A 24883-nucleotide genomic window follows, 5' to 3' on the forward strand; every position below is an offset into this window, starting at 1 on the left:
TCGCACCTAGGTGTTACTGCACAAAATGGCCGAAACACCAGGAGGTCCTGCATTCCCATTGGACCAGTGGACCCCAAACACAGCATGGGGCCTGAGACTATAAAACTGGCTTAGACACCAAAAATCTTCGTCTTTCATAGCAACCGTTGCTGCAGGAAGCACGCAAGCTTGTGCCAAAACTTCCACTTTCGCCAGAAAGTGGATTTACCTCTCGGTGTTACCTCACCACTGGATCCTGTAACACACATCGTGTTTCAAAACTGCAGAGAGAACAACACGTTCTCTAGAAGGAAATCGGACACGTTTTTCTTCTCAAGTCGACTCTAGCTCTCTTCCTTCTGCTCTTTTTGGAAGGAGAGCTTCCTCTGATCTGCTGACGAGTAGACACGGACCCCCGTTTCTTTCGTGGAAACCTACGATCAAACGGACTGAACACACAGTAAGAAGGCTTACGTCTGGGCAGAGATAAATAGTGTGTTTTATTAATGAGTAATTTCCTATTGCTGCTACTTTGTGTTACCATTAATGTGATCTGATTAATACAGCGCTACTGCTGCGCGTGTAATGTATTAATCTAGGATTGTGACCGCTGAGTCAAATCTATTATGTGAATGTACTCTGATCACGGTGCATTGTTGATATGTTGTGTTGAATATGTAGCTAGCTTGTTCAGGCTGTAAATGCTACTTTCTGCTTCTCCCACTGCTGAGGAGTTTTAGGTACTGTTAGATCCAAGTATATATATATATATATATATATATATATATATATATATATATATATATATATATATATATATATATATATATATATATATTTCTTTCCTACTTCTCTAACCTTTCTCTCACACACACATATATGAACACATAGCTAGTTACACACACGCGCTAAGGTGAACAGCTGGTCAAACAGCGAGTCACATAAACTGCAGAGCGCACACCGCTCCACAGTTCTGCGCTCCGGTGTCTCCCTCTTGTCAACCATACGTGTGCAGACACGTTAGCTTAGCAGCTAGCCTATTGTTGGTAGCACATAGCTTAGCCTGAATGAGCTAACGGCTAATCTTAGCCTAGCCTATCAATACCGCCCTCTTGGGGTGAAACAGTTTTGTTCAGCTCACAGGAGTAGCCATTTTTGTAGTCTTTGGCTAGACTACACCTCGTCACCCCCTACTCTTTCACACTCGCTCTCTCACACCCACACCCACACACACACACACACACACACACACACACACACAGAGGGTCTCCCCACATGCTGTTTTGTTTTTGCTTTGTTTTGTTGTACTTAAAAGAAACGTATATTGGTTTTAATTGATCAAAGGATTATTGATTGGCCATTGATAATTTTGATTTTAATAAATTCTACTATACGTTAATTAGCAGTTGTTTGTGATTATTTGTATACTTGTTGTATTAATTGCTGGTTAAACACAGGTCAGTGCTCGGATTTCACCCTTCCACTGACAAATGAGACTATTCCACAGTTCAATATTGGCCCCTGAAGTTCCAGGGTCGTGCCCCGTTTTGATTGTTTGTTGATTTGATAAAGTTATTAATAACCATATTCATAACTTTATTAATATTGATAAACATCTTTGATAATATGCCAATAATCTGATCTGTACCCCTACGTGTACCCAACAGTGGGGTTCCTGGCCAAACATAAGAAAGTGGGGGGACTCACCAGTCGACTGGTGAGTGGTGGTGTTGTAGTTGAACACAAGCTGAGGAAGGTGTTCTGGACAGTGACTCTTTTGAGTAGGTGGGAGTGTGCGCAGCAGGTTGTGTAGTGTCCGGTTGAACCTCTCGCACTGACCATTTCCCTGAGGGTGGTAGGGCGTAGTACGCGTCTTCTGAATTCCATATAGTTCACGCAGCTGTTGTACTAGTGCACTTTCAAAATTCCGTCCCTGATCGGAGTGCAGATGGGCTGGAACTCCATAGCGACAGAACCACTCTTGCACCAACACTTTTGCCATGGTAGATGCTCTCTGGTCTCTAGTTGGTACAGCCTCTGTGAATTTGAAGAAAACGTCAGTCATTGCCAACACCTGTTCCCTGCCATCTCTGGATGGTTCCAATAAGGTGAAGTCAATTGCCAGAATCTGGTTTGGTCGTACAGCGAGTAGGTGACCCATAGGCGCCTGGATCTGTGGTTGCGTTGACTTGGCAGTAGTGCACCGCTCACACTTTTGACACCACTGTTTTATTTATTGGTCCATCCCTGGCCAATAGCATCTCCGCCGAACCAGCTCAGTGGTCCATTCTATGCCTTGATGGCCGTGGTTTTGGTGGAGGTGCATCAGGACTTCCTCTTTGAGGCTCTCTGGTAACAGCAATTGGTGAACCACCGCGAAACAGCCGACGGTGAAGGAGACCCTCTGCTTGTACCACACGACTCCACTGACGCATCAGCCCGCACCTGTGGACTCAGTTCCTCTCTCTCTGCCTGACTTGGCTTCCTCTTCTCACGCCAAAAGTGGATGAAGGTACTAATAGCTGGATCAGCCTAGAAACTCCAACTTCATAGAAATGTAGTTCTTCTCTGCAGGGTGTAGACTTCGACTGGCATAGGCCACAGGCCTCACTTTCCCATATTGTTCCTGCGACAGCACTGCACCCAAACCACTGTGACTAGCATCAACCTCAAGGATGAAGGGTAGGGAGAAGTTAGCAAAAGCCAAGGTGGGTGTACTCACTAACTGTCCTTTCAGCTCCTGAAAACTCTTCTCGCAGTTCTCTGACCATGCCCCCTCCAGTGATGCGCTCCGGCCTTTTCGAGTCTTTGTTGCTGAGAGTTCGGCCACCAGACGATGTAGCGGTGCGGCCAGTTTGGAAAACCCATCCACAAACCGCCTGTAATTGCTAGCAAAACCTAAGAAGGATCGGAGCTCAGAGACATTAGTGGGGTGAGGCCAGTTAGCCACTGTAGAGATCTTACTTGGGTCAGTGGAAACACCTTCTTCAGAGATCAGCTGGCCCAGGTACTGGACTTTTCTTTAAAAGAAGGAACACTTCTCCAGCTTTGCCTTGAGCCCCTCTTGTTGTAGGCGGTTCAGCACCAGATCCAGACAACTGAGATGCTCTGTTACACTGGAAGAAAACACAATGATGTCATCTAGGTACAACAGTAGTGACTGGCAGTGCTGTGCTCCAAACATCCTTTCCATAAGGCACTGGAATGTACCTGGTGCATTACACAGTCTAAATGGCATTCGGTTGAACTCAAATAACCCGAAGGGTGTACAGAAGGCAGTCTTTTCCTTGTCTTTTTCTGCTACGGGTACCTGATTATAAACACTGGCCAAGTCCATGGTGGAGAACCATTTAGCTCCTGACAGTGCATCCAGGGACTCATCTATTCGGGGAAGAGGGAAAGCATCTCTCCGGGTCTTGCGGTTTAGCTGCCGGTAGTCAACACACAGCCTAATACTGCCATCTTTCTTTCTAACCAGGACAATGGGGGAGGAGTAAGGGCTACTACTCTCTCGGATAACCTGGGTCTCCAGCAGCTGGTGTGTATGAGCCTTCACTGCCTCATAGTCAGAAGGGGGGATACGCCAATACCTCTGCCTTACAGGCGCATCATCCAGTAACGGGATGTCATGTGCAATAAGATTGGTACAGCCAAGGTCACCTTCAAAAGAAGAGAACACTGTCTCGTGTTTCAACAACAGTGTTCTAACCTGGTCCTGCTCGGCCTTGGGAAAAACCCCTAAGTCAAGGTTCCTGATATGCTCCTGCAGCAGGCTAGTCCTCCCAACCTGAGAATTTATCGTAGCCGTGACTTGCTCACCCCCAACCTCAAGTAAGCTCACACCTTCTGCTTCTGTCAACAGACCTAGTGGGCAACGAGAGTAAAGAGTGACTGCTGATGTGCCTACGTTAACAATCGGTATATATGCTGTGCCCCGAGCAACATGAACCAAAGCAGGGGACACCAACAGCCCTTCTGGTAAGTGACTGTTGGTGGTCAATGGCTCTAACAGGACTAAACGAGAGGACCCAAACCGAGCGGAACAGGTGGCGGCTATCACTTTCATAGTGCCCCCTGGAATGTGAACTGCTCTCTTACCTCGAACTCTAGCGAGGCCCGTTTGGGAGCTACAGGTCTGGATCTCTGTCTGGTGGCACAACTGGAGGGCTCGCTGCCAAGGTGTGGGGGCGTCTCGAATTGCTGAAAGATCAAACAAATCGGGACCATATTGGTCAAAAAGCTCTTTATAACATCCACGAATGATGTTCATGCCTATAATACCGGGGACCTCAGGTGATGTTGATTGCTTAGGGGGGTCTTTCACTACCAATATGCCCCGCTTTTGCATACTTCTGCCAAACGCTTCAACATCTAACTCCACATAGCCAATGTATGGGATATCTAACCCATTTGTAGCTTGTAACCGCAACCAATGGCAGGACTGAAGTTGGTCCCGGAAATTTTCTCCAAAGAAGCTTTCCACCATGGTAGATACCATAGATCCAGTGTCCAGCAAACACTTTACGTCTACGCCCACCAACTTAATAGTCACCTGAGGGCAAGGAGCAATCAGCAATCGGTTATATATGTATGTAAAAATAAAAATCCCATCAGCTCCTTCAACTTGTGCATGATTTATCATAAAGGAGATTGTGGCCGTCAGATCGGCACACAGAAAGAGTCACCCGGTTAAATGGCAATGGGACACCAGGATCCAGCCAAGTCTCAGCGAAAAGGCAGCTCAGCTCCCGACATTCCGCTGGAAACCGACGGAGGCACAGAGGCCACCCAGCTCACTGTCCGACGCCTGCGCACTGGCCAGCAGGATGCCCAGCAGAAAGGTGGCAGTCGGTGCTCAATTTCACCACGCTTGCCTCACTGCCCCCTCTGATGTAGAGATGAATATGGATCTAGAGATGGTTTTGCTTGTCCGTATAGTCGGGATCGTAGCCATAGGTCGTTAGTTACATGCCATGACCTTTCAACATCAGCAACATAAAACACAACTATTTTTAAAACAGACAGTTAAGCATACATTTTGCAGTGCTGACAAAGTTTATGCGCCTAATAGAACACATATACACGTATACTTATACGTACACATAAACATGTGTTGCATGGATACTATGCATCCTGATGAAGTTCTCTTGGCCTTTGGAATTAAAATAGCCCCACATCATACCCTTCACCATACCTAGAGATTGGCATGGTTTTATTTCAGTTAGCCTAATAGCTGGTTTGATTTGCACTGAGATGATCTTATGGAAAGTACCCCATGCCAATTTCTAGGTATGGTGAATGGTATGTGATGATGTGGGGCTATTTTAATTCCAAAGGCCAAGGGAACTTTATCAGGATGCATAGTATCCTGGATCCATGAAATAACTGGCCTTTAAAAATAAAAATCTGCCTGCGTCTATGGGAATTTAACATAGGGGTGCACGTACTTAAGCCCCCTGTATTTTAAGGAAGAACATTTATTTATTTACAATACATTATTCATTCACAAAGAAAATTGGTGTCCTTAAAGGTTGTATTTTTCCTCTTTTTTTAATTAAGGCATTAAGATCAATTTCCAAAAGATGATTTTTTTTGTTCCTCTTTCTAGTCAACTTTAGCATGGGTGTATTCACTTATGTTGAGCTCTGTATATATGTATATTCACCACACAAAACCACACACTGGTGTAGGAAGTTTCTTAGAGGTCACATATTAACTGAAATGGAGAGTCCAACATGGTTTCCTAAATATGTTTATGTGTACATATAAGTATACGTGTATATGTGTTCTATTAGGCGCATAAACTTTGTCAGCACTGCAAAATGTATGTTTAACTGTTTATTTTACAAATAGTAGTTGTGCTTTATGTTGTTGATGTTGAAAGGTGATGGCATGTAACTAACGACCTATGGCTACGATCAGTGGTGTAGTGGTCCCTGGAGAAGTGGGTATACTCTCAGTGTTCACCTTTTTTTTTTTCTTTTTTTTTTTTTAAAGTAGTCCAGAAAAAAGCCCTGTTTTAGAAACAGCGACACGTAAGACTATGATTTAGTTTACCCACAAATCTGTCATTTCTACTTGCTCACTATTATAAAATGATCATGACTTGATTAGGAGCAGTTTGTAGTTACTACTGGTCACACAAGCAGCCTGGATGAATGTAAAATGTATTTATCATGAGGAAAACATGGTGTTATCTCTTCTCCTCTAAATGTGCAGTCATATTGCCACTGGCAATTTGCCAGTAGTTTAAAATAATGATTCATTTGGAAACCACCTTAAAACTTACTTCAGAATTATGTCTTCCATCAACTGGGGTGGCACACCGCCGCTTGTGTTATTTCTTCAGCTGTTGTTTGGTCTGCTGCCGTTATCGTAGTCAAGTGGCACCGGCACCTGAGTTTTTTTTTTTGTTTTTTTTCAATGGCACCTGAGGTATTAGCGATATTTTCCTCGGCATGACCCGCCCTACTCTGCCTCTGATTGGCTCATCAGTCCTCATGCCTAAAGTTAACCAATCTAATCAGTGAAAGCAGCGAGTACCAGCCAATTAGAGGCAGAGGAGGGTGGGTCATGGCTTCACTATCCTTGAGGAAAAAATGGGCAATCAGGCTCACAGATATTACTGAATGGTGCGCATCAGGGGGGATTTAGAAGTGGGTATACGCAATGCTGACTGAAAAATAAGTAGGTATACGCCGTATACCAGCGTATACCCTGGACTACACCACTGGCTACGATCCCGACTATACGGACAAGCAAAACCATCTCTAGATCCATATTCATCTCTACATCAGAGAGGGCAGTGAGGCAAGCGTGGTGAAATTGAGCACCGACTGCCACCTTTCTGCTGGGCATCCTGCTGGCCAGTGTGCAGGCGTCGGACAGTGAGCTGGGTGGCCTCTGTGCCTCTGTCGGTTTCCAGCGGGATGTTGGGAGCTGAGCGGCCTTTTCGCTGAGACTTACTGGATCCTGTGTCCCATTGCCATTTAACCGGGTGACTCTTTCTGTGTGCCGATCTGACGGCCACAATCACCTTTATGATAAATCATGCACAAGTTGAAGGAGCTGATGGGATTTTTATTTTTACATACATAGTTTTACATTTTTACTGGAGTTGTACTTCATATGATTTCATGTGAATATACATAGTTTGCAGTTTAAGAGTTAAACCTTCAAAGACGGTATGGTTCTTTACAGTAACCTAATGACTGACTAACTAGGCCTACATGGCCTATTCAATATGGTGCATCTTCCTTCTTAGTTTAAGCTCTATAAACGGTAAAGCTTTTGCAAAAACAAGCTTTCTCATTCAAGTAAATGAGCTCGACCACATGAGACACAGTGAGAAATACGTCAGATGAACAAAACTGAATCAAGAACAGATGTGTGACATTTTGGTTAATTGTAGTGTGGCAACAGGGCAAAAATTGCTGCTTTGATGGAGGGCCGTTCAAACAGTAAAAAGAAAGAATTGTGTACAGACAATAAATGCTGCTTATAGTTTATTATTGCACATATTATTCAATATATATACAGTATCTAAAGATTGTTTCGCAGTGTTTCAAAGTGGGATGCATCTGAAAACGTGCAGCGCTAACAGTTAGAACAGGAAGTTTGACACAGGAAGTTTGTATTTATCTCTGGAGATGACAGTAACTGTTTTTTATTCTTAATTGCTATTTCTACTGCATGTTTAAGCGCTATCATCCAATATGAAATTTGTTTCAGGTATTTATACAGTAGTGCCTATAAAAATTAGATGGTTCACCCCACTTGGATTTCATTTTTTGTTGTTTGCTCTTTTTTGAAATAACAGCAAAAGTGAAAACAAAATCCTTTAAATCCGTTTAAATGACACATACATAGGCATCTCAAGAGATGCATACATCATTTCCTGTGTCACACGATTGAACTGTGGTCTTTGTCTGTGCTGCAAGTTTGCAGATGCATCCCACCTTAAAACACAACAAAACATGAAAGTATATATTGGCTGATTTGTGAAATGATCACAAAATCTTGTTTTGCGAAGTTTGTCAAAGCTGCTTCGTGAAGGATTAATCATAGCAACGTAATTAATTAAAAGACACAGATCCTCTTTTTCATGTGTGAATGTTAAGTACTTGATCATAGCAACCCTGCTACACCACATAAACCAAAATGTCACACGTTTGCTTTGTTGCTCATCTTAAGTGTTTCACACTTTGTCTCTCGTGGTCGGAGCCTTTATTAGAATGAGGAAGCTTAATGTTCCAATACATTTGTTTATTTTATTTTTTGTGGTTAAACACCACTGCGAAATAATTTAAAAAAAGAAAAGATATTATTATTATTACTGTTCATTTAGCTTGCTTTCAGTGCCATGTGTGACGGCCCCTGTGTGATCCGGTGGGGCCTCTCTGTAGGAGTGATACCTCTCTGGTCTTACCCTTTTTGTTTTGAGTTGATTGCAGATCTGGTGCACCTGGGAGCTGTGAGCTGGTGGGGATAAAGCTCCACCTGGTCAGACTCCTCGCTCTCTCTTCACTGCAATCCAGACATCAACCACGGCCTGATCATCCTGCCTGCCACATCTTGTTTTGAGTTTATTTAAGTTACAGAGACACACTTTGCACATTACAAAAGATATGTTAACTTTATTCTTTTGTTAAAGAAATCACTTTTGATCATTTATGATGCCTCGTTCCCTCTTTTGTCATGGCCCTTGAGCCAGGTTGTGATGTTATTAATTCCACTTAAGGCATTTTTATAGTCTAACCTTTTATCATCTATCTTACAGGTCTTACATACAAATCACAACAATGAGAGGTTTAGAAATGAAACAAGGACAGCCTTAGAAAATAAGTTACTGTAAATTAGTTCTTTTTCATTTCAACTGTTAATCTTAATAGTTAGTATTTTATTGCAGTGTGCATCTGTTGGTTTGGTCTTTTCTGAATCTCCTTGTAACTTGGTTTTGAAGGGTGCTATATAGATGGAATAGATAGATAGATAGATAGATAGATAGATAGATAGATAGATAGATAGATAGAAGTAGTAGCAGTAGTATTAACTTTTTTAGATCAAAATAAAACACACTATGATTCAGAGAATAACTAGGTATTTAAATTACACTAAGTAAATGTGTTTCTTGAATCCCTAAGCACTTGTACTTTAGCTCTTTTCACATATCTTTTACCTTATTTCCCATTTTTGATGACATTTCGCTCTTGGTGCTTTTGACTTCAAACGCACATATTAACTTCCTGCCAGATAAATGTCAACCAAGTTACATTTCTGATCAAGAAACAAAACCTTTTTTTTAGTATTTTTGCGATCTCTTTCAATCCCACATCACTATCATGCCATACAGTAGGCGTTTGTGCCTGTGAATGTGTCTAAGACCTGACTAGACTGCAGGCCGACATTGTTTTACTCTCCTGTGTGCTGAAAATGCAACACGGTCTCACGGCAGTTCGTGAAATGGTCACGTTATTTTTAATCTATTGATTTGTGTACACGGACACGATTATCTTGTTTATTTCGCTGTGGTCAGCAAGTAATGGGAAGCATCTATACGGAGGTTGGGTTTAGGAAAAGAACAACGGGGAAAGGACACGTCACACGCCGGGACACGATCCGCAGTCTCTGGGGGACGCGCGACAACAAAGGGACAATTGGGTTTAGGAAAACAACAACGGCGAATTGAAACGCCACACGCGGGGCACGATCCCCGGTCTCCGGGGTGAAAGTCCTGTGTTGTTCGACCCATCCACTACCACAACCAACCTCTTTATGCAGATTTTCGTCTTTTTATACTACTCGCTACCGTAGTCGGGCTCTGATCACGAAAGATGCTTCCCATTGAAATGCATTAGTTTAAAAAAACGTGCTGACCACCACGAAATAAACAAGATAACGTGTCCGTGTACACAAATCAATAGATTCAATAATGTGACGAATTTCACGAACTGCCGTTGACTTAAACAGCTCTACTGTCAGTTAAAATATCTATTTGTAAATATCATCCTAAGTACTTTACTGCTATCAATGATACATTGAAAAAATAATAACCACAACAACAACATCATCACAACAACAACCAGTATAAACACATATCTGATTTAATTTCAGGAAATGTTCTTAATGATTTCTCCATTAAAACAGCCTTTAAAATTACAACATTACTGCATTGGATAAAAATCATTTAGGTATTAAAAAATTACAACTTAGAAGGATGTCAACAGGAAGCAATAGTGTACTGTATATAGCCAAAAAGTGCTCAGATCATTTACTTAAAGGCATACTATGTAACTTTTCCCGCTTCGGTCCCCCTACAGGTTGTCTCATTGGAACTAGCTGCAGTTCCATTGAGTAAACCTGTAGGGGGACCGAAGCGGCGCCCCACCAATTCGGTCCCCCTACAGCTTGCGAGCTGCAGTTCCAATGAGACACACTACACACAGGCCTGAAATACACACACATGCTCAGATCCTATACATGCACACATGGAGAGATGTCAGAGTGAGGGAGCTGCAACTGCTGGACAGGCGAGCAGTTGGGGGTTCGGTGCCAATATATACTGTATATTGTACACACACACTAAGTATGTGCATTCATCTACAGTATGATCAAAGTTTTGGTCACTATTTGAAGGTGGGTACATTGTATTCTGCGAGTAAAGAGGTAGTAGTAGTTAGTACAGACAAGTTTTTCTTCCTGCTGCATCTGTGTTCATAACATGAAGATGTTCCCCCTCTGCTGCTGCTCATCCAGTACTACAGGCAGCCTTCCATCTCTGCTCCAATCATCTGGGACCTCTGTGAAAAGTTAAGATTCATATTGTTACCACAGAGGGGCAGTAGTTCCATGCAGAAATGACTAAAAAACAGCTGTAGATTCAAGCAAATCTTCAAGTTTATCATATGTATCAGAAACCTTCTATATTTCTCTGTGCAAGAATTACTAAATCATTATTAAAAAGCAACTATTATATAGCATTTTCAGGATTATACTTGCATTTTGTGTTTGTACTAGAACATGTTTACATGCTTTAATGTTTAAAAAACACTTTATTTTTCTCATACTGCCCATGGCTGCTGCACTTGTATTCACCGTCTGTATGAGACGTTCTGTAGGAGCGCCTGTCTCTTTAAGCCCTCCTCCTGAAAAAGCCCAGTCTGCTCTGATTGGCCAGCATGCTTCCTGGAAACTCTGGATCTTCCACTTCGTGTTTCACCAGCTAGTTTCTCAGAGCAGACTTTAATGTTAACAAACTACCTATTTCATTGTCCGAGTTTCACAAACAAATACTCTTGTATTGGAAAATGTTATACGTACATAACTTCTCACCCCACACATCTGTACTCTGGAACAATAGATATATTTTACACCGCAACAAATCTCTATTCTTTGAGGATTGGTATGGGAGAAGCATATGGTCCATGATCGACTTAAAGGATACCAACGGACAATTTTTAAATTATGAACAATTTTGCATCAAACATAATTTCCACCCCTTAAAATCAGACTTTACTAAATTACATAAAGCACTACCCCAAGGTTTTGTCCTTCTAACAAGAACCATTTTGGCATATTATCCGATACATCCACAATTGGCCCCACTATCAATTCAAGGGTTCTCTATTCTGGATAAAAAATGCACTAACCACTTTATTAGAAATTGTTTTATTGATTATCTTTACCCTAAAATGCATAATAAAAACAACATACTACAAAAATTTGATAAAGTTTCAATCACTAAACTAAGAACAATGTATCTAACACTCCCTATTTCTCCTAAAGTGAAAGAAACACATTTCCCCCCCACCCCACACTCTGAGTTCAACAGGGACATTCTAAAACTTATTAAGCCCATGAGAACCGTGGAGAGTCAACCCACAGTCGCTCTGCTGCCCTGCTGAAAATGTGAAGCAGAAACGCTAATGTCAGATAACGTCCATAATAATTGTACTTTGGGTTAGATTTTTCGACAGTTTTCATTGGTTATGAGCAGCAATATGAGAGAGAAATTTGGGGATCATTGATCGTTGTTTAGGTACATTAAACCATGTTAAGCTTTTTCCTAGGCTCTAATGAAGCAGAAACACTTAATGTCAGATAACATCCATAACAATTGGACATTTGGATCGATTTTTTGACAGTTTTCAGTGGTGGAGCAATATGAGAGAGAAATTTGGTAATCATTGATCATTGTGTAGGTACATTAAACCACGTAGCCCAGGCAACATCAATATACGGCTTTCATGTGCTCACACAAAAGTTTTGCATGCTCACGTAAAACTTTCATGTGCTTGTGAAACTTTCATGTGCACATGAAACTAAACTTTAGATTTTTTTTTATGCTCATGTCCCCTTAGGGCCTCCATAAGTTAGCTACATGCAGACAATGTTAACACTGCAGTGGCTTAAAAAAAAAACACTCCAGTGCTGTCTACTTGGAGCAGATGACCAATCATAGAAGTTTGGCTTAGAGTTGCCTAAGACTTAGCCGAGAGTAGAAAAAACGGTTGAAACCGGAGTGTTCAGAACAGTTGGAAATCTGAACGTTTTAGCTCACAGGGATTTGTCTAAAATACATTGACCTCATTAATAGAAGTTTCAGCCACGTTTAACATGAAAATCCAACATTATAACATTGGAGATATGACAGAAAACACGGAAAAGCATATGTCCCCTTTAATATTTGATGTTGTTGACATCATTTTGGAAAAACAATTAAGCAATCAAGTATCAGGGTTGCGGTCTGGCATCGAAGAAGAACAAATCTTAAAAGTTCTTTCGCTCAGATAGATACTATCTAGCCTTCATTGGGAAACTGTTCCCACAATGTAGTTTTGTGTTTATTTTATATTTTTGGTACAGTGGAGTACATTTCTGTCCAAAGGAATACATTACAAACACATTACCAATTATGTATTCCAGCACCATTTGCACTTTTGCATTGCTCTATTGTCTTCTTGTTTACAATCCTCATTGAGCTGTTGTAATGGCAAAAAATTTTAAGCATGATTCTCTATATTATTCGTATCATTTCTTTTTGTGTTTCTCTCACAATGCTGGAAGGGAGTTTATCTCATTCCCACATGTAGATTGCGTACACAAAGTCTGGAGACGAATGCGTACAGGCCTTGTTTGAACCGATAAAGGTACAAGGTCACAGTAAACTATCTTTCTGTGAAGATCCAGTGTTCCCTTGCTAGTTCGAGATGTACGGGGTATGTGACCCCAGGGTGAAAGTAGGGCAAGAGGGAAGAGACGCAGTGGCTCCAAGGTGTCTATTATGATTTAGATTGTCTCTTGTGTCCAGATATGGCTGTAAGAAAATGTAAAATCCTGTTTAGACCTGAACATGCGTGGTTATCACTCCCATTTCCTTGTTGTGTATATAAGCTCAGTGTTTCTATTCACTCATTGAAGACACTTTTCCACACGGGGCTGCTGTGCCTTTTGTGAAATTGTGTTCCTCCTATATTTGCAAATATACTTAATAAAATACAAAAACCTAACTTGGTTTAGTCTTCGACTGTCCTTATTTTGTTTCACCTTCCTATTTTAAAACATCACCTGCATCGAAATACTTCCACCACACTGTCTGTTTACATGTGTGTAAGTACGAACTTATGTGTATGTACGCGTATATGTTTATATACATTTTATTTACAAATTCAAATCCGTACATATTTTGTGTAAGTAAGTAGTAAGTGTATGTGTATTCTTCTATTCAAAATCTTTGTTTTTAAATGGACAGACAACCCATTAACATTCTTTAGAAAAAAATGAAAAGTAAGTAAATGCACCCGAGTTAGCTTAATGGCTAGTTTTCATCGGCAGTCCCCTCGCCTGTTGTTAATAGCCATCCTATTGTGATTACAGCATAAAAATACAAATACCTTGTTTACTATGTACAGCTTTGTTGTCCTTGGTTTAAGCTGTATATGTCTATTTCTGTGTGCTGTATGTACTGTGAGAGCAACAAAAAGCCAGAGTCAATTTCCCTGTATGTGTTCACACTTACTTGGCCATTAAAGCTGATTCTAATTACGATTCTGATGAAAAGGAACTAGTTGTATTTTAATATCAAATGAATTAAAAAAAGAAGAAGACATAAAATAAAACTGCCCAACGAGTCTTAACCATAAACTAATCAGGTCACATCTTAACTTTTATTAAGCTATTAAGACAAAAGAATACAAATACACACATTAAAGCCATGATTGTGTGGCGGCAGGTTAGCACAGCTTATCAGCTATTTTCTGTCTTTGTGGAGAGTGTCTTCTCTCCCTTCTGTCAAAACACAAGTTTCTGAACTTGAGCTGTGTGACTCGAGGGAATTGATGTATCCACCGTCTATTTATAACACAGAGAGCAGGTGTGCTGATACACAGAGAGGCAAAGTGATTGGTTGGAATCTTTAGAGCACTCTTTGTGCTTGTGTAAATACATGCACTCAAACAAAGAACATAGTCGCACATGCCCTATGAAGACATGCATGCACACATACACATGAACCCTTTTTTACAGTGTAGGTGTCTATACAAGACAAAGCCATTCTCATGCATGCATACATTCAGACAATACAAAATTTACAGTTTGCTGCTGGCACCCACACAGTTGTCGAAACACTCATTTCCAGCCAAAAACCTCCAACACATTTCCAAGTGTTGTCAAATAAAAATTGAGACAAGATGCTCTTCACAATATCAGTTTCTTCATCTTCTCCCCTGAGAGTAAAGCAGATCCACACCCACAACCAGATCCTTTGAGCAACACTTCACTCAAATGATCTACAGCACTCAACAAATCAACACTGCCTGTCTGAATTCAAATGCTCCACAGACAGCTTCTAACACCATGGCAACAACTACTCTGAGAACTACATGTGGCCATATTTTATGCCTCTAACAGTGAGGTCAACAAGTAATGCAGAGAGACCTGAACCCACGGTAGTTTATGACCTCAGAAAAAAGGGAACAGCATTTCATGAGAATCAAGGGTGGGAGGAAGGTAACCTTGTTTGCATGTTCTTTTTTATTGTGGTCATTTTGCACCTACCTACAGTGAGACTGAAAGCACTGCTGCAAACTCAAAAAGGAAGTAGGCGAGGCCTACTATGACATCGACAGTGCTGCAAAATACGTTCCAAGAGAAACTTTTTTGAAGTTTTACTCTCAGGGTAAAAAGGATAAAGCACTGGTGAACAGAACCGAGAGAAGGCATGCGTACTTTATGATACCTGACAGTTCAAGTTAACATTTGTCGGAGGTGACTGTTTCCATGGACTGCAGCGGACTTTTCTTGCTTTGAGTGCTATTGCATTAGCTGGTTGATGAAGCTTTTGAATTGCAAGATTTCTTCTTTTTTTTTTTTTTTAAATCAATCTGGAGGAACTGAGACAGAGGTATCATTTGACACACCTAAGGATATATTTTGTCTTATATTCTGGATCCCTCTGATTCACCGTTGTGACAATGCCGGTGATCGTACTAGAGGCCAGAGACTTCAGCAGTCCCCTTTTCTTGGTGCGGACATGGGAAATCTTATCCGGCTGTACCACCTTCAGCCTTGCGGCCTCGCTGGAACCTTCAGAGTTAAACAAAAATGCGTCTAACCTCCAACACCTCCACACATTCAGGATCTTCTGCATGTTTACCTGGTGCTTCTTCTTCACCCTTACACTCCTTATCCACATCCTCAGCGTCATCCAATTCCACAGCCTTATCCCGATATCCTGGAAGAACCTGACTGTGACAGCGGCAGTGTTAGGCGCACTGATGTGTCTCAGTGCCTCTGTGGTTTTCCCTTGGATCATCATGGACCATCAACAGGTGTCGCCGCGCCCTGTGGCTGCTGCTGTGGCCTCCTGCATCACCTTCCTGGCCTACACCTCTGAGTCCTACGTTCTCGGCACCCAAGCCCTCGAACAAAGAGGCTACATGGGCAGCATGCCTGGTCTCCTTAAGATAATCCAACTCTGGGGAGGCTGTCAGATGATACCCCTACTCCTGGAGACGGTCAGTGGGCCGCCCAACGGTGTACACACTTGGCAGCTGGTGGTCTCTGGCGTGTCATACGGCGCCTGTGTTCTCATGTCTGTAGTCACACTTGTGGTAATATTAGGAGACTTTGCTGGGCGATGTTTTCTGCCTTTTGACAGATTTTTGGCCGGCTTCAGTCTGATTGGGGTGTTGCTCTACATGGTGGCCACAGTGATTTGTTTTTCCAAGATACTGCAGCTGAGAGAACAGCAGAGCATCCCTGATAAAAGTGGAGAACTGGTAATCATGGAAACAGTGGTTGCCTGTATTACGATGTTAGCTTATTCAGTGGACCTTGCCTTCGCCATTAAACTGTTGTGTGACAGAAGTCACTTATGAAATAAGACAGTCAATGTATTGCATGTGAAGTGCATCATGTCTAGTGCTGAAAAGTTGAGGAGAAAATCAAGTGTGTAAAAGTCAAACCGAGTGGATGTTTTTGCTGTTAATTATTGCTGTGTAATCAAACTCTCTCTCTAGACTTACGAATTGCTAACGTATAAGACCTATACAAGTTATTTACATATTAAACTTAAAGCCAAGAAAAAAAATGTATGAAACTCTTCATTTAGCATCATTTAACTGCCATGTGTGAGAGCGATATGTGACATTTATGGTGCAGTTAAGTATGACACACATAAACTTGGATTATGTAACATGTGCACTGACTCATAAGCACACAGCATCTTTTATGGGTATAATAACCTGGTTTATATAGTGGCAGCTAAACAGCAGTCACCACTAAAAAAAGCTTAAAATAAAAAAACAGTGACACCAAAAGGTGCAGACTTGTAACAGATCACACACATTACAGTAAAGTAAATCAAGCTTGCATTAGCCTCAATTTAATGAGAACAGTTGCAGTCCACAAACACTGGGTGGCATCATTGAATGTGTGTACTAATTACTTTTTTGTACTGTCTAAGAAAGCATACATGCCTATTTCAATCACAGGACTGGACATTAAGTGTAAGAATATATTTCATGTTTTCCTACAGCAGATTGGTCTGAACAATGTTTTTATTCTGAGGGTTTTTAATCAGCATTTCATTGCCCATAGACTGTAACTTGATTAAACTGGGGGGAAACCTCTGCTCGTTTCTGTTGGACGGTTATTTTGTAGGGCAAGATATTAATTTAGCAAGGGCTCACAATCTTGCTTAATTATGTGGTGCTGTAAATTTGGTAATAACTGTTTTTTTTGCTGTTCTTGTTTCCTGCATTGATACGCCAGAAAGCACCGCGCAACAACATTGTAGTAACTTATTTACATGTTACACTCTTTAACTTCTCACATCTGCCTAATCTGCGCTAGGCCTAACATGCTCTATCGAGAAATCGATTGTCGACCCCGGACAGGAACAGTTATTATCCCGCTGCTCGGTTTCGATTGGTCAGGTCTTGATAGACTCCTGCGTTTTTTTTTTTCTTTAAGGAACTGAGCCCAGTAAGTCTGTTGTCAACAGGCTGAGCGAGAAACGAGCCGTTGATGCGACTTGGTACGTGGAACTGATAAAACACATGTTACCGTTTTGGAGAAAAGCCGTAGGACTCGTTTTGGAAGTTCAGCTTTGTTCGGTGTTTCCAGACCAAAATGAAGTCCCCTGGACACGGTAAGCTATCTTTGACTTGTCTCTTTTTTTTCTCGAAACATTCTGCGGGTTTGAGGAGATGACCTCGGCCAACAGGGACTTTAAAAACCAATTCGTGATTCAATTTGTCGCCAGCTAGTTTTTTTTTTTTCAGTTAGTCAATATGGTTATATTTAAGCTAATAAAGGAAGGACAACTGTCAGTTAATGTTGTTGTTAGCTTCTGATAATTGCATCACAAGACAGGCTGCTTTCACTAACGTTAGTCGTTTTTAGGGTGCTATTAAAGCTTGTCACGTTTCTATTTAGACCACGTTAGCTTGCGTATTAGCCGATAACACTCCTTCCAACAACACCCATATATTAGGCTAAATGCTACCAGGAATGCTTTTTATTGTTTGCCATATGGTTAGTCATTATCTGCAAACATTGCGCACAAAGACTACCAATGTAACTACTTACGTACCAAGAAGCAGAAACACTCCCTTTACTGGCAGTCTTTGTTTGTGTTTTTAATCTAAATCTGTAATGATTTAGCATTTCTCTGGCTGATAATGTGTTTCACAGAAGCCCCCTGAGCATCATGGACATGTGAAACTTGACTCTGCAGTAGGCAGTATGCAACTCCCAGGCTGGATTGAATGGCACTGAGGATACAAGGTAAGCACTTTGCCAGTACATTTGAACTGATTATTGATCCGTTTCCTGAGCTACAAATGACCTTAGTGAGGGCAAAGTCTAGATAGACCGAGAGAGAGGATGAACAAACATAGCTCAGGAGAAAGAAGATCAGAGTAGGAATTCGCAGACATCTGCGTACACAAATACTTTCACACATATCATAGGAAACTTTAGGGAAATAAGTCCATATCAAGTGATATGTATATAGATCCTGCAGGAACACAGATATGTGGGATAATACAAAAAATGGCGTGGGAATCATAACTGCAAAGAGCAGTTTGCCATCTTTGTCAATCACCTGTCGTGATGCTGGTGCATAAAACATTTGAAAATGTATTAGGCTGATTAGCTCTCAGCAAACCTGGCCTCCAGTTGACTGACTTTCCAGCAGCTTTTAGAAATGCCACAGACGTCCAGGGCCTACACCTAAAGCCCCTAAAGTATGCATGGTTAAAGTCAATAGCAGCAAGGTGTTCTACAGGTTTCTTTGCACACATTGACCTCAAGGTATACAGTATGTAATGCTATGCAAGGTTTCTATGCATGATGACCTTCTCCCATTTCACCAGTTTGTACTACTACTGTAGCTGCAATAAACCGTGTTGATCTTCTTTAAGATCAACAAGAAGATCAACCAAGTTTGTTGCCTTTTTGATTATTGAAGAAGGCCTGAGGGCCCAAACGATGGATGTAAAATAATACCTGGATACAGCATTCGAGGCAAGCCACGTTTTCTTTCCCATGAGAGTTGCTCAGTGCCGCATAAAGTCAAAAAAAGTTACAATTTCGCGTATAAAATTACCCAGATAATCAGCTCCTCCGCACTAAAGGACCCATAGAGCAGGCGCGCTAGAGACCTCTGCTGGCCAGGCCGGCTAATTCCAGTTTAGCGCTCCGCTAGTCTCGCATTGTCAGACCTTCCTTCACACGTCAAGGTCTGGCTAGTCCACACAGCATTCCGGGATGGGAGAAAAATGTGGTCTGGTTTATTGGCATTTCTTTAAATGACAAGCACTTCCTGGGGGCCTGGACGAAATGTCATTTAAATATAAGAAAAAATCATATGGAGCCAGAGTGCGCAACACTTTTTTTCCTACTTTTAAGTCTACTTCCAGTGGTCAGCACCTTAATGCAGGCCTTAGTGTGCGTTACATTTCTATTTTACTTTTTCTAATGGAATTTCAACATGTTACATTAGTGTTGCAAGTTAAAGTGTTTTTGACTCATAACAGGCTTTGATATCTTGGGGCCAAAGTCACGTAATGATTTATTGATTACAATATCTGCTGAAGGGATCTGCACAAACATACCTACAGGCCATGGCCTAGCCAACACACCAGAACATGCTTTTTTTTTTTTTTGGTGCCATTCCGTTTCTAAAATCCCCTTTGTCTCGCCGTATCCTTGTTATAATTCATCACATGATCATTTACAGGTCTCAGATATATTGCTACACGATTATGGCACTGACTCTGATCATTGCACTCCTACAATGTTCTCTTTGTAATCTTATTGCAGTCTTCCCTTCCTTACTTAGACATATGGCAGATTGTAAAGTCTTGCTTGGTTCAGAAAACAGCTGCTGTGTTGTTGAGTCAATGATTCATAGTTCATTTTTTCATTTGCATTAACATGAGTTATTAGATCTAGAATTGACACTAACACAAAACCTTCATAGCTTGTGTCCGAGCAACTACTCTCAAAGCCTTTATACAGGGTTGTTAAATGTCCTATGACATGCTGCTTTTTGGATGCTTTTATATAGACCTTAGTGGTCCCCTAATACTGTATCTGAAGTCTCTTTTATATAGGCCTTAGTGGTCCCCTAATACTGTATCTGAAGTCTCTTTTATATAGGCCTTAGTGGTCCCCTAATACTGTATCTGAAGTCTCTTTTATATAGACCTTAGTGGTCCCCTAATACTGTATCTGAAGTCTCTTTCCCCAAATTCAGCCTTGGTGCAGAATTCCAGCCACTAGAGCCAGTCCCACAATGAGCTTTCCTTAGTATGTGCCATTTCTGTGTCTTTAGCTTTAAATGCTAATGAGGAGGAGAGAGAGGGGGGGGGGGTGGCCTTTACCAACTGCCATGCTTTGCTTGTTTTCAAGCCATGATGTCTCTCTCTTTCTCATGGGCGGGCCAAATTCTCTGGGCGGGCAAAGCAGAGAAAGGGGAGGTAACCTTTCCCCTTATGACCTCATAAGGAGGAGATTCCAGATCGGCCCATCTGAGCTTTTATTTTCTCAAAGGCAGAGCAGGATACCCAGGGCTCGGTTTACACCTATCGCCATTTCTAGCCACTGGGGGGCCATAGGCAGGCTGGGGGAACTCATATTAATGTTAAAAAACCTCATAAAGTGAAATGTTCATGCCATGGGACCTTTAAGGCCGAGATGCTGTGACTATCAAGGAGAGGAGACTTTAGATACTACAGCATTCACTTTTTCACTTTTTTTGGAAAAGCAGCAGCATGCACATACATCCAAACTACATATCTGGAATGTGTTTTTGTGGTTCTTAGAAACATGGCAGTGTTCAATCCACAAAGATAACTTTTCGTATCTTAGATGAGAATACATGTAGCTGACATGGCAATGTCTGAATGGGAAAAATGAAGATGTCTAATCTAATGTGTACGTGACAGAAAATGTGGTTGGTTAAAAACAGCGTGCATGGTAAGAACTGGAAGTAAACATAACAGGAGGGGATGATTAAGTGCATAGGATCATTTTTTCACTATCAACAAATTAACCAAACAAAGGACAAATTTCAAGAACTGCTAGCCTATAAATAAGTATATTTTGGGGCTTTTATAGACAGGAAAGGGATGAGAGAGGGTGGAACATGCAGCAAATGGCCGTGGGTCGGATTGGGACGGCTGCTGCCAAGGACTCGGCCTACGTGGGGCGCACGCACACTCTACAGGGTGAGCTAGAGGTCACCCCAAGTAATGTATAAAAAAGAACCCTGATATTCAAGATTCAAAATACTTTATTGTCATTGTATAAAAACTACACAGAGCTGTAAACATAAATGAGTACAGTCAGTTTAACTCGCTCCGGAGCTAATCGCCGTCACTCTCTCACTTCTCCCTCGCTCTATCACCCACTCCCCACACACACACACACACACATATGCCGGTTCGACGCACACACCAGCGCACAAGTATTAACATCAGGCCACTTACGTAAGCTACGGCAAAGCTCTGCGCGGAGCCTCCGCAGGACTGTAAAACAGGCTTTACACACTGCCTGCGTGACACGCACGTCTCAGGCGCAAGCGTGTTGGAAGCCTTTCCAGGCAAAATAGAACAGGAAAAGATGTTTGTATGTCATTTTGACACAAATACATATTAATAAAATGACATGTTGATGTTTGAAAGTCTCTAGGTTTTGATATAAATGCAGATATAAATGTAATAAAAAAAAATAAAAAAAAACGATTTTCTAATATTGCACCTGTCAATACAGAACGAAATATTCTGTAGCCTATTTTGCCGTCAATGCTGCCGACGTTGTCTTTGCTGTAATCAAATCAGAATATATTTATGTTTAACATGGTATTTCATTTTATCAATGGGAAACATGCATGTGTACAGACAAGGCTAGCAGCAGAAAGCGCCGCATCAGACACGTTTTTGGTGTGTAAAGACATAGAAAAATCCACGCAGCTGACACGCAACAGAAACGCCACGCTCACGCCACACAGCCAGTGTGCAGGAGGCCTGAGACATAGTACTCATATGAGCATTTGCAGAGTTTTTTTTGTGTTTAGTTCTTTGTTTTTGTTAAAGTGATATCGTGCTTTCATGACAGTAGTCCTTAATCCTTATAGATAGATAGATAGCATGATATGCCTACAAAGATGTAAAAAGCCTCATCATTTTGTTGGGTTACATATTCTTTTAAGATCAACACCAAACAGTGTGAGTGCATTTTTGATCTCTGGGAGGTAAAGTAGCTCCACACTGGGCTGACATCATTGCACATGATGTGAGACATGTTTCATGTTTACACTGGTTTGCTAGTTTTTTTTTTTTACCATTAGCTACTTTCACCGTACATTTTGTGATGAAGAGCGAGTCATACTTTAGAGTTTAAAAAAAAATGGGTTGGATGTGGTGAACCCACTGTGCCATATGAGACAAAGTATTCAGCGGAAGAAATGCAACAACGATGAATTGAGAGGAAGCGACTATAATTACAGCTACTTTTTATTTAATTTTCTTTATGTACAGTAAGAAAAATAGATTTCTAAGCCAGGGAGGTATTAGCTGTATCAGACATTGGCTACACACATCACTTGTTGGTGGGATAAATTCATGTTTTTGTTTTTTGTTATTGATTTATAAAAGATAAAACAATGGCAGGTTTATCCTTTACATGACATCTGTCACAGCTAAGACACTGAACCAGTACACTGTGTGAGCTTAGCTGTCATGTTAGAAAGTGTAAGTGAGAGAGAGAGAGAGAGGTGTCAGTTTGGTTGTTGTTGTTTTTTTTTTTTTTTTTTTAGAGAAAGGAAAAAACAAACATTATTCTTACAGCTTTGAGAGACAGAAGGAGGTTTATGGTTTGAGCAGCAGGTGCGGTGACCTTTCACCAGTGTTTTTTTTTTTTTTTTTTTTCCTCAAGAGTGTCCTATTCATCTTTCACGCTGAGACACGGAACATGCGCTGCTTATCATACTCTGTGTAGGAAGTGGCCTACACCCCTGTTGACTGTACACCTGCTCAGAGCTTTGATTCACATTGTGGCCTTCCAAGTTCACACCAGGTGTGACCTATTTTTATAAAAACTGAAATGTTCTTGTTTTGGTCAAAACGTTGACTAGCTGAGATGTATGACGTGCAATATGTATACATAAGTAAAGGTGTATCAATCATAATAGGTCTGCTACCCGTATAACTATCTTGAGGCCAGCTAATTTGGAATTAACATGACAATTGGACTACCTTGTTCTTACAGTAGAATCACACCTTACCTGAAATTGATCTCTTCCTTTTACAATGGCCCGTCACAAACAGTTCACTGGCACCTATACAATAGAGTATGATTTCAGTTTACCACATTTGTCTACTTGATAGAAAAAAAAAAAGGATATTGCTTTTTGTATTTTGTATTTGTACAATATTGTTCCACTGTGATCTGTTTTTAGCTTAGAAACCTTGAGGCAACTGTAGTTCAGTTTGCCTTCTCTCACATCTGCTAGCCTTATTTGGTTTTGGTTCTTAAACGCGTCACGGTTTTCAGGCTCCTGACTCTGGGCTTTTTTGGATTAAAATGAATACAACCCTCTTCTAAGAACACCACCTTCTGAATTGATTAATAAGGGGTGGTTAGTGCCTTGCTTTAGGGTTACAAGCTCACTGCTTATTCAACCATCTTGTCACGCTGCTTTAGAGAGAGAGAGAGAGTAGTTTGATGAAGACTGAGAGAATTCATCCTTCATTTTTTCCATTGAAGCGATTGTACAGGACAAGACAGGAGAATGTCTTTGTCCATAAAACTGGCCCAGCTTGACACAGTTAGAAACAATGCAAAGGCATTAACGAAAGCAGCACGCACCCGCTGCTCATCTGTATTTCTATGTGGCCCTCCAACAGGTAAAAACTACACAGAGCTGTAAAAAAAAGAAGAGTACAGTCAGTTTAAAAACACCTCATTGTACCACAGAGAATGCGACGCCGCAGAGCAACCTTGTGGCTGTTTTTACATTTGACGTTAAAATAAATCAATGTGTAGTCATGATCCTGTAGTTAAAACAATCCAGTTAATTAATTTAGTACCAGTTAATATAGCCTACGTTTCCAAACCTTGCATTACTGCACCACACACTAAAAAGACGAAGTCTGTAGTGTCTGTAGCTCTGCCCCACCTATGTGACCTGTTGTGCGTGCATGCGTGCGTGCGTGCGTGTGTGTGTGCGTGCGCCTGCCTTAGTTTTTATCAGGGCAATGTCCAGGGCTTTGTTGGACATGTGATATTTCCAGAATTCAACATAAAGGTGTGTCTTTATTGATTTCTGTAGAACTAGATCACACAACATTGTGAGGCCTATCAGTAAGATACTGGTTTTTACTCATAAACAACTCTAGTTCAGAATCTGTGTTGACATTATCATGTTTCCTTGTCTATGATATGGGAAAATAAGATCTGCCATTCAAAGTTAAAGATAGTTGTAAGCCTTTGGTTATGTAACTAATGGCGGTTCCAAGCGAGCTGAGGCGAGCCAAAAAGGTGACGTGAAAGCGACAGACGGGGGTGTCCTGAACAAACCCGCTATTTTAAAACAGTTTAGCCAGCTGTTTCTTTTTTTTTTTTTGCTGCCTCCAGCTTAATTTGAAACAAAATGTGTCTTCTGGCAACACACATCTTCGACGTTCTGTGTGTGTGTCGCGTTAGGTCACAGTAGTTTACTGCGGCGCCGCTTGTTTACAGTTCTGCGGAGGCTCCGGCAGAGCTTTCGCCGTAGCCTACGTACACACACACATGGCCGGCTCCACGCACAGACCAGCGCACAAGTATAAACATCAGGCCACTTTTACATAGGCTACACAGGCTACGGCGAAAGCTCTGCGTGGAGCCTCCACAG

The 24883-nt window shown here is 41.3% G+C and overlaps 2 protein-coding genes across 5 annotated transcripts in view; both read left to right on the forward strand.

Moving 5' to 3' along the window:
• Positions 1–15449: 15449 nt before the first annotated feature.
• LOC116039568 (myeloid-associated differentiation marker homolog) lies at positions 15450–16355 on the forward strand. Its single transcript, XM_031284451.1, has one exon. It carries the CDS (start codon positions 15450–15452, stop codon positions 16353–16355), a length of 906 nt encoding a protein of 301 aa, XP_031140311.1.
• A 1051-nt stretch (positions 16356–17406) lies between these two features.
• Positions 17407–24883, forward strand: part of LOC116039545 (testis-expressed protein 2-like) — a 40945-nt gene continuing 33468 nt past the window's right edge. For all 4 annotated transcript variants that reach the window (XM_031284401.2, XM_031284404.2, XM_036000324.1 and 1 more), the window contains exons 1-2: positions 17407–17629; positions 18175–18267. The gene's annotated coding sequence lies outside the window, so the exon portion shown is untranslated. The remainder of the gene's footprint in view (positions 17630–18174; positions 18268–24883) is intronic.

This window comes from Sander lucioperca, chromosome 4, assembly GCF_008315115.2.
Source record: "Sander lucioperca isolate FBNREF2018 chromosome 4, SLUC_FBN_1.2, whole genome shotgun sequence".
NCBI classification, from domain to species: domain Eukaryota; kingdom Metazoa; phylum Chordata; class Actinopteri; order Perciformes; family Percidae; genus Sander; species Sander lucioperca.